This window comes from Lepidochelys kempii, chromosome 27 (assembly GCF_965140265.1).
Source record: "Lepidochelys kempii isolate rLepKem1 chromosome 27, rLepKem1.hap2, whole genome shotgun sequence".
In the NCBI taxonomy this organism is placed as follows: Eukaryota; Metazoa; Chordata; order Testudines; family Cheloniidae; genus Lepidochelys; species Lepidochelys kempii.
This window is the reverse complement of record NC_133282.1, coordinates 17,068,377-17,083,112: the sequence shown is the minus strand read 5'-3', so window position 1 is coordinate 17,083,112 and position 14,736 is coordinate 17,068,377. Positions and strand designations below refer to the sequence as shown.

The 14,736-nt window shown below is 36.9% G+C and overlaps 1 protein-coding gene across 5 annotated transcripts in view; it reads left to right on the top strand.

Annotated features, from left to right (window-relative positions):
• The window catches only part of SMARCE1 (SWI/SNF related BAF chromatin remodeling complex subunit E1), a 31,480-nt gene that overhangs the window by 4,146 nt on the left and 12,598 nt on the right, over positions 1 to 14,736 (top strand). For 3 of the 5 annotated variants that reach the window (XR_012156372.1, XM_073325811.1, XM_073325812.1), the window contains 5 exons: positions 3,462 to 3,629; positions 5,923 to 6,003; positions 7,199 to 7,330; positions 10,541 to 10,712; positions 14,337 to 14,509. Coding sequence is in view for 4 of the 5 variants with exons in the window: in XM_073325811.1 (XP_073181912.1) it covers positions 3,462 to 3,629; positions 5,923 to 6,003; positions 7,199 to 7,330; positions 10,541 to 10,712; positions 14,337 to 14,509 (726 nt within the window). In the remaining variant the exon portion in view is untranslated. The remainder of the gene's footprint in view (positions 1 to 3,461; positions 3,630 to 5,922; positions 6,004 to 7,198; positions 7,331 to 10,540; positions 10,713 to 14,336; positions 14,510 to 14,736) is intronic. The other 2 variants (XM_073325813.1, XM_073325814.1) reach the window with 2 other exon arrangements.

Sequence of the window (14,736 nt, the reverse complement as noted above, 5' to 3'; positions counted from 1 at the left end):
AATGAATTTTCTCATTAACACAAATCTGGTAGTCTGGCTTTTAAGACAATAATTTGGTAGTCACAGCTACCAATATTAAAATATTATGAACATAAGACTATTTGCACTGAACTGTTGAAATGACATTCAGCATTTAAATTAAATTTTAAAAAGGGGTGGGGAAACTGAGATAAGACTCACTCAATACTTAAGGCCAGATCCTTCAAACACTTAAATTTGTGTTTAACTTTACACTGAAGACAGTGGGACTACCTACATGAGTAAAGTTAAATACAGGGGTGAATGTTTCTAGGCTTTGGGCCTGATAACCATGTATCCATTATAAATATTCCAATTTGATATAACAGTAAACTAAGGACTAAGTAGCATACTTAATTCTAAATTTTATTGCCTCTAAAAGCTTAATGTCGGTCCAAGTTTTTAACATACTTTTTTGTACTTTTTACAGTAGGTTTAAATTTGTATTTATAGTTTTTCAGTGGTATTCACACAGTTATGTAGAATTATGCAAACTTTCATTTATATTGGGTCAGAATAATGGAACCCTCATGATGAAAATCTTACTACTTAAATTTATTGAAATCCATGGCATTGTGTAATGTGAGCATTGTGTGAATAAAGTTTCTCACATAGTATAAAGTAAGTACTTCTGTTTGCAAAGGAATCAATCTGTTGAGGATTTACCTGGAAAATTTTATTACATAATATTCAATCTTTCTTGACATAATGTGGTCAGGAAAGCATCTGAAAATATGTTTGTACTTCTATAACAACTTGCATCCGATGACTGGAACACTCTACAAATTTAAACATCACAACACTTTGTGGGGACGGGAAAGTATTATCCACATTTTATAGAAGAGTAAACTGAGGCACAAGTGAAATAGCTTGCCAAAGAAAATGTCAACAGACCTTTTAATTATATTAGTGCTCTTAGGATCTACTTTTTCCTCAGTCCTGTAGACAGTGACTACAAAATAGGAAATATGTAACTTTTTATTATTATTAGACAAAAATCCACATTTAAAGAGGTTGGAGAGCAGGAAATATATAATTGGTGTCAAAGAAATTTGTAAACTTTCCCATATAAATTTGCGGGGGTGGGATGGACTATTTTTGCATAAGTGTGCCAGTTTGGGTAACAGCTTGAGTCCAAAGTTTTATTTAAAATTTTTTTTTGCTCTGCAAATACCTTACTTGGTTTTATATTACTATTCAGATTGATGTGACAGTCCCTGATCCTGCAATCAGATCTGTGCACGCAGGTCCCTGCATATGTTTGGAACACAATTGATTTCAGTGCGGCTCTCCATGAATGCAGTGTTTGTTTGTTCATTTTCAGATGTGCTACTTTCTTTAGTCAAATAAGCATGTCTTTTAAAGAGTGATCTCAGATGTGCAGTTAGCAATGTGTGTTGCCTATCTTATGTACATCATCTATCTGTACTACTCACGGTACTTCATGTACAGTACTTGAGAATCTAATCTACGCTCTATGAATGTAGTTGATAAAACAGAAAAGCAGACACATCTGTTGCCTTTTTCCTCCACTACCAAATCTTACTGTGCTTAGTACTGAAAATGGCATTAATCCACTTTACTTGAGACAGTGTGCATGAAATAAACATTTCTGTGGTGTTTTTCTTTTTTGTAATATTGGATTTGTCTGTTTTGCAACCATAAAGACTTAAGGTCTGTACATTATAGCGTCCAGTTATTTTGGAGGAGAGATCTAATAAAATATAATTTGTTTAGGCATATTTCATACACTGCTGATCTTGTAGTGAAATGGCTGCTTATTGAAAAGTGAGTTTACATACAGTAGTTACATATGACAAATTTGAATAAATGGCAACTGCTTTGCTTGTGTTTGAGAGGCTTAACAGTAAAACACATTAATGTTTAAAGATTGGCAAGTAAGGTGTAACTTTACTACTGTTTCAGAGTAACAGCCGTGTTAGTCTGTGTTTGCAAAAAGAAAAGAAGGACTTGTGGCACCTTAGAGACTAACCAATTTATTTGAGCATAAGCTTTCGTGAGCTACAGCTCACTTCATCAGATACTGTGTTTTCTGTGTCAAAGTAAATTGACCGCAGTGTGTCAATGTATTTTTGCACTGAAGTGTTTATAACGTGAATGTGCATTTCCGATTATAAGACTCTTCCCTTTGATATGGAGCCTCTACGTCTTGATTCTTATGAACACTGAACTCCATTTTAACTGTGTTTATAACAGCAGTCTAATACATCCCACTGACAGAGTGTACTTTGAGACCCCTTAAATCATTATTCCAGCATGTGTTGCTAATTAAGACCACAACTCTGCTGAAGAATGTGGCTAGACACTGCATGGCTGAGGTTTAAAACCATCAAGGAACAGAGTAGGGTAAAATACAAAGATTTGTAAAGGAAAAATTATAGTGGGGTGGTACCACCAGTACAGTTGAGGGTGAGACTAGCTCACTGTGAAACAGCTGCGGGGGGGTTTCTAACAAAGAAACTAAGGGAACAGGGAGAAGGGGCAAGACGGAAATTAATTTGAAGAGAGAAAGACAGAGAATGAGACAGTAACGGTTGAAGGTTTAATGAGTAGAATGAATCCCTAAGAAACCAAATTTAATGACCCACACTATTACAGACATGTATACAAACTGACCTACTGAATTTAATTGCTGGAATGGATATGGACATGTTAATTAAATTATGTAATTGTTTTAGAAGCAATTTAAATAGTGATTTGATACATTTTTTTGTAGTTATCTAACATGTATATTCCATTGCAGTGGTTCTCCAGTTCTTTAATTCTGCAGAGTACTTCATGAGGGAAAGATACCTCTATGGATCACCTTTTCTTCCAGCCTTCTAATCAAATCCCCTTGCACCCCCCGGTGCATAATTTCTAAAACATTTAATTTTGCAGGAATGGCTTCATACGCCACTGTTGGTCCACAGATTGCACTTCGAGAACCACTGTTCTTCTACTATCAGTATCAATGGGTTTTTTACTTTTTTGTCCAATAGCCTGTGCTTCCATTGGTGCACATAATGAATGATGTTGGTGATTTCCACATAATCGTATGCACTGTATTGCTTTGTATGTTTTGTTTCGTTGGATACTAGATTCTTCCTGAATTGTTTGGCCACTTATGAAAAGTCTGCAAACTTTAATAGCCATAAGCAGGCTATACGGCACACTCATGTTAAAAGTTTGCACGCCTGATAATAAAACATCAAATGACAGTTTTGAATTTACAGTAACACATTCAGCTAAAAATCCTGTTTCCTGAACAGGTTTCTGTTGGAGTACTTCACATGTTGAGAGGAAACCAACTACTACACCTCATTTGCTTGTTTAAATTCTAGTTGTTTTTGCATGCCATATTGCAGATCATTTTCATTTCTGTGTTTTCCTCGTTTGAGCTCATTTCTCATTCGTGTTTTTGTCTCATTTGTTTCCATCAGCAAATGCCCAGCACACCAGGGTTTGTGGGATACAATCCATACAGCCATCTGGCCTACAACAACTACAGGCTGGGAGGGAACCCGGGCACCAACAGCCGGGTCACGGTAGGAGAATCAACTATTACATCATCCGGCAAACAACAGGAATTGACCAGAAATGGCTTTAGAGTTAGGTTCTTCTGAATCTTGGCTGCTGCCACTTTTATAAAAGAGAAAAAATTAACTCGGATTTTTTTTCCCCATCTTCTCTCCTCTCCTACCTCCCCCCTTTCATTGTGAAGCCTTGTATTGGAAAATAAGCTTCGATTTAATAGATCGAGAGAGATCTATTATTCCCATCTGAGATGTGGAAAGTCTGTCTTTTTGGAATTCCATGGCTTGACGCCTCAGTGATCACTGCACATTTAAGGAAAGATTCTTAAATATGGGTGTGGATTATATTTTCCTCTTGGAGGGAGGGAATTATACATTTTATTGAGATTATAGGTATGGAACGAGAGGAAAGGCAAGTTCCAAACTAGAAATTGTAACTGGTGATTACATCGCACTATTGTGCCATGTAAGAAACCCATGTTTCTATTTTCCATTCCAGTCTTACTTTGTATGGTTAGTATCAGATCTCCAGATTCAACAGTGACTTCTCCAACCAAATGAGTGGTGTCAATAAAATATGAGGGAGTCTGCTTTCTGTCCTCCATGGCTGGATGAAATGTGGATGCTTTGTAGACCCTTTAAGAAATACTTGGCATAAAGTGGGAGGAAATGTACTGATACGGGGTACCTCTGAGCTTGAGTGAAGATGCAGAACATGATTCACATACAGGCAAGAAAGAAAATAAAATTTTTAAATGCACACTTTTCACCTAATATTTACTGTAAAAACTGTAGACCTACACTATTTTAAATTATTAATTTAAAAATGATCATTTTCATTTTTATGTAATTTCTTTCCAAAGGTGTAAAAAAAAAAAAATTATCTACACAACTTCTAGTCTCTTCAGAGTGTAATACAAATAAGAATTTGTCAGTTAATCCATAGATGTTGCCATTTAATGCAGTATACCTTTTTAAACTCCATAAATTCAGCTTGTTTAATAAGGTGCCTAAAGAAAAGACCCCCTTGCCCTGTAGTGAAGGTATGAGCTGGCGTTTGATTGAACGTAGTGTCTGAACTTACATTTATGTTACTGAATACATGAATAGGTTAGATTTGTCAGACTTTTCATTGTTTCTGTATGTCATAAGCATACACAGCTTTCTCTGCCATGCATATATTAATATGTATGGTATCTTTAAATTCCTGTTAATTTAAAAGCATTAAACAGTTTCAGTTAATCTTTTTCAAATCCATCTCTGTGTGTATATATGTATACATTTGGTAATGCATACACCTCATGTACATTATAACTCTATGCAAGTATGTATGCATTGTTTCATGTATGTAGTGAAACATAAAAATATCCGGATTAAAAATACTGAAAGCAAAAACACTGAACAATAACCTTATTGGCCATTTTCAAGTATTTTTGGAACCTCAGTCCCCAATCCTGTTAATACTTATTTGAGCCTGATTAATTTTAGACGTGAAAATAGTCCCATACATGGGTGTTTGCAGGATTGGGGCCTTTAGAATCTACAGCTGTTATAAACTAGATGATGTCAGTATACTATTCCAGGAGGAACAAACCTTGTCTTATTATAAATGCACTATTTTTTAACTGAGATGGTGTGTAGGTGGAAGAGAACAGAAGAATAAGTGGATGCTACAGCTTTCAATCAATAACACTTACTGTTTAGTGTCTTCTTTTTTTTTCTTTTTTTTTTAAGTGCAGGCAACGTGCTTGGCATTGTACAAACGTAAAGGAAGACAAGGTCTCTCAAGGAGCTCACAATCTAATTTGGACAAGAACAATGCAATTTGGACACAGATGATGCACAGGTTGAGGGATCAGTCTCATAGGGACGTTTTTTAATATTTGGATTGACTCCCAAGTTCCCATTGAAAGATTTCATTGAAGAAGTGTATTTCTAAAACGGACTGAATGAAAGAATGTCTAGATAATTTCCTGCTCTTTCACACTTTCTCCTTATCCTTTTTCCAGTAGTAATTTCTTTAGTTGTCAGAGCAGGTACCATAACAGTCATTCTCATCAAAATTGAGAAAACAAGCTGTTGGAGCCGGTGAACAGAAGCAAATTTTGAGGCTGTCTCTTTTGGTTTTTAGAAAATTGTCCCCTGTTGGACTTTTATTGAGTAACCTTTTTCAAACTAATACTTGGACAACTACATTTGGGGCCAGGGGAGGGGGAATTTGGCAAATTATTATGAGGACCAGTTATAGTACCTGTACATGTATTTAATATACAAGAGTATTTATATTCCTAGACTGCTATGTATTGAAGTTGCCTAGTTTTCATGTTAAGAAATGGATTTATCCGTTTTGTTTTTGTTTCTTTTATAGGCTTCCTCTGGTATTACAATTCCCAAACCCCCAAAGCCACCAGATAAGCCTCTGATGCCCTACATGAGGTACAGCAGGAAGGTGGGTACCCAGTGTTTTGGATTTAGGTTGAATAAGTAGCATTAAAGGTTAAGTTTATGCCAACAATTGATTAGTTATTTTAGTTCCAACTTCTAAACTCTATTAAATTCTAACAACCTGCAGAGATTACTTATTCAGCAAGGGAATTTTAAAACACAGTTGCTTTCCCCATCAGAATAATGGTAACAATGGTCTAAACATATGCCACCTTCTAGGAAAACAAAAATTATCCCCCAAACAAAAGGTCAGCACCCTCAATTTTCCTGTTACATATTTTTTTATCTACAGGGTTAGGGGAGGGAAAATTAAGATTTTCTTTGAAATGGTTGTTTACTACCGTTGCCCCTGCTGTCAAGGATCCACGTATTGTCGGAACTTCCTCTGTATAGTACAGTGGCATAGCTAGACCTGAAGAGTAGCAGTGGGAGGAATGTGTGTGTTCACCTACCTAACCTGCAGCACTACCTCATTATTTTATAAACTGTTTGAGAGGCAATGGGAGTATTGTGCAGAGTCTGGAATCTGCTTCGGCTTGGGAAGGGTGTGTGATCCAGTTTCAAGGAGTGGGTGAGCCAGAAGGAAATATACATGCCTTCCTGCTTCTGGTAAAGTGTCTTTACCAGCAGTCTGAATTAAGTCAACAGCCCTCCCACCGCTGCATATCAAGTCAAATAGTATTCCTAATCATACATGGCAAGTAATAACACTGGCAGCTTTCTTTTTTATATAAAGTTAGAAACTTGTTTTTGATGGAATCAGAACTTTTTGGAATTGCAATTGATCAACATGACTGAAAACTTTTTGAATACAGGAAGGTCCAAGTTCTGATCTTAAAAATTCAATGCACATTGTCGTGTATCTGAACATAAATGCTGCTGGACATGTTTGCATGATAATGTTTAATTTTTTCCCAGAGATACAGTGATGTGCATTTTAGAATAGAATTCACAGATTTAAGGGCAAGATTCACAACTGAAGCTATTGTCAATAAATCAGGCTGTTGCCAGTTTCAGTAGATGACTGTACTATTGTCTTCCTGCCCCAAAAAGTAATCACTGGAGGTAGCCAGACTTTTTCTTAATACAGTTTTGTTTTATAGTGATCTTTTCTGAAAGTATACTAAGATGATACCATAAAACATTTAATTTGGAAGTGTTTACATATCAGTAGTAAAGCTCCAGCTGTTTCTGTTAAGGTCTGGGATCAAGTGAAGGCATCCAACCCTGACTTGAAGTTATGGGAAATTGGCAAGATCATTGGAGGGATGTGGCGAGATCTCACTGATGAGGAGAAGCAAGAGTACTTGAATGAATATGAAGCAGAAAAGGTAAGGGATGAAATCTTTTGTTATTAATGCTGATTCTCCCATCTTATGTCCCTGGCACAACTGTCACAGAAGAGTTAAGCTTGTTCCCTGGTGCAGCAAGGTAGTTAAGCAAGTGCCCAACTTTAAGCATGAGTAGTCTCATTGAAGTTAATGGAGTATTCTCATGCTCTAAGTTAAGCATATGCTTAAATGCCTTGCTGAATTGGGACCTTTTAACATTTCACAGTACATATAAATAGAAAATAACTTCTTAGGTCATCTAGTCCTTTCCAGGATTGTTCCCCACAATATGTCCTCCATCCTGTGGTGTTTGATGTTTTTCTTCTAGAAACTACTCTGAGAATCAAATTTCATCTTTCCTATATGGTGGCATGTGTATATCATTTACTAAGCCCTATGTATACTGATAAGCATCTTAATAATAATAATCATATGTCAACAGGGACTTCAGTTTTTAGACCATACTCGAAATGTTTATATTGAGTAGGAATTTTAACTATGAGTGGACTTGATTTTTCCACACCTAAATCCTCTTACAAAACTGATTCTCTGTAGCTTCAGCTGGTCAGTTATGAATATGTATATAAGAATTGGTTTTTATGGGACAGCCTTGCAAAACTTTACTCTGCCAGAATGTTTTTGTTGTTGTTTGTTTTTTGATGGGCAAGTAAAATATCATTAGTTTTTCATTATTGATCATCATGACAAAGGGCAATAATATATTTTGTGTCTCTGCTGATAATTTTAAAGTTTTGCAAGGCTGCTACAGTAATAGATATCCAAAGTTATGTAGGACAGTTACAAGCTGTTCGTTTGACATCTCTTGTTCATTTATTGTGTTGTATTAAAATTTCAGGCATCTGAGGTCATAGGTAATCTGGTCAAATAGGTGCTTAGAACTGTTTTCATTCAAAATATCACTTTACTATTTTTAACCAACAGAAAAATTATTTTAAATTGGGTTTCTGCCATTTGAAACAAAATCAAGGATTCCTACTTTTAACTCACTAAAAAGGACTAATTTAGTTAAAAGTTAGACACCTTCAGGTACATACAGCAGTATCATACCGTATAACTGACCTTTAATACAGAGCATCTCAAAACAAGTGAAAGACTATACTCAAAAGAGTAATTATCAATGGTTTGTTGTCAGACTGGGCCGGTGTATTTATAACTGGGGTCAGTCCTGGTTCCGACTATTCAATATTTTCATTAATGACTTGAATAATGGAGTGGAGTGGAAAGTATGCGCAAGTATTTGCAGATGACACCCAGCTGGGAAGGGTTGCAAGTACTTTGGAGGACAAGAAAAAAATTTAAAACAACCTTGACAAATGGGAGAACTGAATTCAACCAAGATAAGTTGACACTTAGTTGACTAAGTTGACAAAGTACTACACTTAGAAAAGAAGAATCAAATGCACAGTTACAAAATGGGAATAAATAGCTAGGCGGTAGTACTGCAGAATATTATGTGGGGATTATAGTGGATCATCACAAATTGGATATGAGTCAACAATGTGATGCAATTGCAAAAAAGGATATCATTCTGGGGTGTATTAAGAGGAGCATTCTATGTAAAACACGAGAGGCGATTGTCTCACTGTACTCGGCACAAGAGGTCTCAGCTGGAGTACTATGTCGAATTCTAGACACCACCCTTTAGGAAAGATGTGCATAAATTGGAGAGAGTCTAGAGGAGAGCAACAAATCAATAAAAGGTTTAGAAAACCTGACCTATATGAGGTTAAATGGGCTGGACATGTTTAGTCTTGAAAACAGAAGACTGGGGAAGGGATTTTCAAATATATTACGGGTAGTTAGAAAGAGGACTGTGATCAATTGTTCTCCCACATCCAGTGAATGTAGGACAAGACATAATGGGCTTAATCTGCAGCAAGAGAGACTTAGAAAGTTTTTCTTGAGATCTAACTTAACTGTAAGGGTAGTTAAGCTCTGGAATAGGTTTCCAAGGAAGGTTGTGGAATCCCCATCTTTGGAAATTTTTAAGAACAAACACCTGTCAGGTAGCCTAGATTTACTTGATCTTGCCTAAGTGCAGGGGGCTCGAGTTGATGACTTCCCTTCCAGCCCTACATTTCTGTGAAAATGTTTATTTTGATTTTGTAAAGCAAGATTTAAAAGTGAGATTTAAAGAAGTGGTTGAAATGGGCAGTAAATCAATGTAAGCAGGTGGAGTGATACAATTCTGCTACCTGAAGTGAGAAAATAGACTGTCTGGATCACCCCTAACCACGTGTAGGGATGGACTGAAGAACACAATAAAAGAATGAAAAGTGAGAATTTCAATACATGATGATAGAAGTGACAAAAATAAAAAATGGTTTGGTCCTGTCCTGGAGGAGGTGATAATCAGACTCTGAGATAAGAGGTATTGGAGTGAGGGAGGAGAGGAGATCAGGGTCAAGGTTAACTCTCAGAATTTCTAGATGTGTAAAGTAGTTGGAAGTGATAGAATCGGAAACATGGGATGACTCTACAGTAGTTACAGATAAAACAAAGAATTGCTTGCAAGATTTAATCTTTAATTATAGCAGTGAGGATAGCATAAGACTTCCCAGAATTAAATTCTTCTTTGCTCTTGTGTCTAGATGCTCCACCACCACTCAAGTTAGTAGTGCACCCTAAATCAAGAGCAATATGAAAGAGTAATTGTGTAATTCTTTCCCCTAGAGAGAATTCTTTCTCAGGAATCTGGCTGATGGGTCTTGCCCACATGCTTAGAGTCTAAGTGATCACCATGTTTGGGGTTAGGAATGAATTTTCCTCTAGGTCAGATTGTCAGAGACCCTGGGATTTTTTGCCTTTCTCTGCAGCATGGGACACGGGTTGCTTGCTGATTTAAATTAGATTTAAATGATGGATTCTCTCTAACTTGAAGTCTTTTTGAATCAAGATCTGAGGACTTCAGTAACTCAGCCAGAGGTCATGAGTCTATTGCAGGAGTAATGGGGGAGGTTCCGTGGCCTATGATGTGCAGGAGATCAACTAGATGATCACAATGGTCCCTTCTGGCCTTAGTCTCTCAGTCTATGTACCTAAAAGAGAAATGCAGTAGAAAGGGAGGCAAATTATTTATACCAAATTGTCCTTTTGGACCATTGGGCTGATGTCAGTAAGCAAAACAGGGCTGCCAGGGTACAATAGATAAGTTTTTATTTCAATAAAACAATATCCATCAAATTTCAGATAGAGTACAATGAATCCATGAAGGCCTACCATAACTCGCCTGCTTACCTTGCCTACATCAACGCAAAGAGTCGGGCTGAGGCTGCGTTAGAGGAGGAAAGCCGACAAAGGCAATCACGCATGGAGAAAGGTGAACCCTATATGAGCATCCAACCAGCAGAAGACCCAGATGGTAAGCAGAAAGGAGATTTGTATACACTTTTGGTGAGGTATATTTTCACCATGGGAAATAAAAACTAGAGTAAGTTTCAGGTAGCTGTTTTTATTCCCTCAGTATTTTTAAAACTTAATAGTTCACTGACTTACTCCTGGACTATAACGGGAAACACTTGCACACCATATAACAAAGAAAACATGAAATGTATAACTTTAGTACTAACTTTCAGAATCATCTTACCTCAAACTACATGTTAAGGTACACAGCTGTTCTTAAGCTTACGACTGAATTGACCACCAGCAGCCAGGCTACTCTTAAAAAGTTCTTGTAAACCTCTAATGGTGTGGGTAGCAACCCTGTTAAAAATATTTTCAAAATGCCTGTTTCAGACTTGACAAGTTGGTTATTTGTGGTTTAGGCTACAATTTTGCTAAAAATTTCCGTTCTAAATTTCACAGCAGAGGTGCTGGGGCGGGAATGTAGCTTTCACTACAGTAACATACACAAGAGTGAGAGCAAGCTCATGCTGCACTCACCATGCAGCAGCAGCTCCTGTCCCATTCTGCTCACTGTAACCTTGTGCACGGGGAGGGGTTGCAGTGCCACTCAGGTTTTGTCCCATTTGCCCCTCCGTAAATGGAAATGGAGGAGCTAATGGGTCTAATTTGATTGGCTTTGCAACGTAGCATACGGGGTCACAGAACCAGGTGGCAACAACACTTAATTTGGAGGCCTAATCATATGTATTTTTACAACCATTTATAAGATTTCACTGACTTTATTCAAATTCACATTTTCTGTGACCTCTGACAAAATCCAGACCTATTTTAGTCCACGCAGTACCTTATACTGCATAGGGTTCCCTCAGTCCTACTTGAATGGAATGTTGTACTTTAATAATAGGCGCAGCAGGTAGTTCTGACAGACTCTACTTGATTGTTGTCTTTTGACTTATTCCATCTGGTGACTGAACACACGTAAGCCTTTTTAAGTTCAACTGCTTCTGTCAATCAAAATATAACTTGTCAATACAAAGTGCAACTTAATGAGGAAACTGTCAAAATGCTTTCTTTAACTGAAAGGAAATACCACTTTGGCATCCATATCACACCCACTGAGAAAAGTTACGCAAAGATATTGTCAATTTCAGTTTTTAAAATTATGCTAAAAGGCTGACTGAATTATCTGTTGAAACCTGAGAGTGAAAAATGCAGCCAGGCAATTACACCCTCTTCCCCCCCACCCTTCCCAGCAAGCCCAGCCATGAGATAATTCCCGTGGTAAATAGCACTTTCCACTATATGCAGTATAAACTGTGTAAAACACATGAATGTGCCTGGGATTTTTTAGCAATTGGCATTTCACAGCCTGCTATTCAACCTGATTTATACCTGGGTCAAATTCAACTTGGATATAACCAGGTGCATCTCCCACTGAAGTGGGTTATACTTGCTCCACCATTTGACAGCATAGAAGGGGACTTGCAATCTCCTACTGAAATCACATATCGCTGATTGTAGTTTTCTAATGGTAGAAGGCTCTTTCTTCTAGAAGATGAAGCTATAACAAGATCCAGTGGTTGGAAGCTGAAGCTAGACAAATTCAGAGTAGAAATTAAGCACTTTTAAAATTTTAACAGCAAGGGTAGTAAAACAATAGAGAATCCATCACCTATAAATTTCAGTCAGTTGAAGTCTAAATCAGGATTGGATGGCTTTCTAAAAGTTGTGTTCTGATGCAAAAAACAGAAGGTATGGGCTTCTTTCAGGAATCACTTGGTGCAGTTCTAGGGCTAATGATGATAAAGGTCTCAGTTTGCCTGAAAATCTATGAAATAACTCTTTGCCACATTTCCTACTATTTTCCACTTTTAATTTTATTTTCAAATTAATCTAATACTTTATACATCCCAAATGTGAAACTGTTTTGTTTGGGTTTTTTTCTTCCAGAAAAGCAATATTCAGTCTGAGTTTCAATCAAAATTGGCCTTCTCAGTACTAGAATTTCTGGCATAACAGAACTTATTTTCAATTTTTTTTCCCCGTTTTGTAAAGAGTGGAGCAACAATCTCAACATGTATCCCATAACTGGGAAAGTTTGTGTAAAATAAAAAACAGAACTTAGAATAACAAGACATTTTTGTAGACATTTAAAGGAGATGGGGAAAGGTTTTTCAGTGATGACGATGGTAGAAAATGAAAGCACAGGAGGACTGTCATCCTTTAAAGCTTAGAACCTCTTTGATATTACAGTGATGGGACTATTGAAAACACTAAGGGCATGTCATCATGAAAATGTAGTTTGTGGCAAGCTGGAGTGGGAATGGAGCTCAACTAGCCTGCTGTAGTCTAACTGTCCTTGTGGATGCTGCCAAGGTACATTAACAGTTCGTTAATGTGCTTTGATCTAGTCCATCTTGAAAAAGAAATAGATCAAAGTGCATTAATGAATTGATAATGCGCATCAGCTGTTTCCAAACAGACAGCAAACTGTGGCAGGCTAGTGCAGGGTAGATTGAGCCATCTGTTTGGCCTGAACTAAACATTCCTGTAGACAAGTCCTAAAATAAGAGAGAACCAGTTTAATAATCATGGAGAGATTTTTATTTTTTTTCCTGGTGTTGTCTCAAAATGTTGTTCTGCTTTTTAAAGTGAATATCTAGTACAGTCAATAATATTTGGTTAATATAACAGTTTCACAACTGTTATAAAAATAAATAAATAAAAAAAAAATATATTAGTTTTATATAATCCTCAGAATAACATCTGCCTAAACTCCCGATTTTTGCCACAGAGCTAAAGCTCCATTTTAATTAAGGAAAAAATTTCTTTGGTCTGTCACATGCTTTTTGGGGTAGTTTGTCTTCTACAGATGTATCAAAAAAAGACAGGTCGTCATAGGCTTGAGACCAAACCTTTCTCTGGTATTTTCTTCTCCTCCCTCAAGAAGCAGGAGACTAGCACTTGACATTTGTTGACCTATAACTTGCTTCTAATGCATGTTTATCTCAATTTTTTTTCCAGCAAGTGATTTTACTAATTAAATGCTTTGGCTTCTGTGAACAAACTTAGAGTAGGTTTTGTTAGTGTGGCTTTTTTACATGAGGACCTGAGTTGCTGAGCATCTGCCGTTTCTGTTTACTTCAGTTGGTGCTGCAGGTGCTCAGCACCTCTACAAACTAGGCCCTTTAGTTTTGAAGCACAAAGTTTACATTTGTTGAACTCTCGTCTGTATTTTAATGAGGAATTTATTGTAGTGAGCACCGTAAATTGTGAAGTTTCATTATCAGAATTTGTATAATCAGTGTGGTGTGTTTTTCTCTTGTTCTTGATACATGAAAAGTAGTGTGTTGGCATAGGCACTGATTACTGTTTAAAGCGAATAGATCAGTTTGTAGCTGTGTGTAGGATCTGGCTAAAATCATAGCTCCCATGCTCTGCTGTCTCACAGCACATAAAATACTGTGTCTCAAAATTGAGTTTGATTATTTTACTGCTCTGTAAATCTAGTATCTTTGTACATAAAACTTATTCATGTTGTCATGGCAGCAGTTTTGTTCCTGGCTGAATTGAAGACTGCAATGTATTTTAAGGATACAGTTTAATGGGACTTGTCTAACTTGTTAAATTTTTGTTTCAGATTATGATGATGGATTTTCTATGAAGCACACAGCTACAGCCCGTTTCCAGAGGAACCACCGTCTGATTAGTGAGATACTGAGTGAAAGTGTAGTACCAGACGTCCGCTCCGTTGTTACTACAGCTAGAATGCAAGTTCTCAAACGTCAAGTTCAGTCCTTAATGGTTCATCAGGTAAAGATTAATTACCTAAAATTTATTAAATGTAATGGTTCTGGGCTGGACTCCAAGTTTAAAATCATTTGGATCATCTACTTGAATGTACTTGTTGAAGTGTCAATATTCTTCATGCCCCAGATAACTAATCTCTCCCTGTTTTTTTGGGAGGAGCAAGGGATAAGTCCAAACTTCTTGTGATTCCCATGCATCATACAATGTCACAATTTTGTATCTACTAAAGG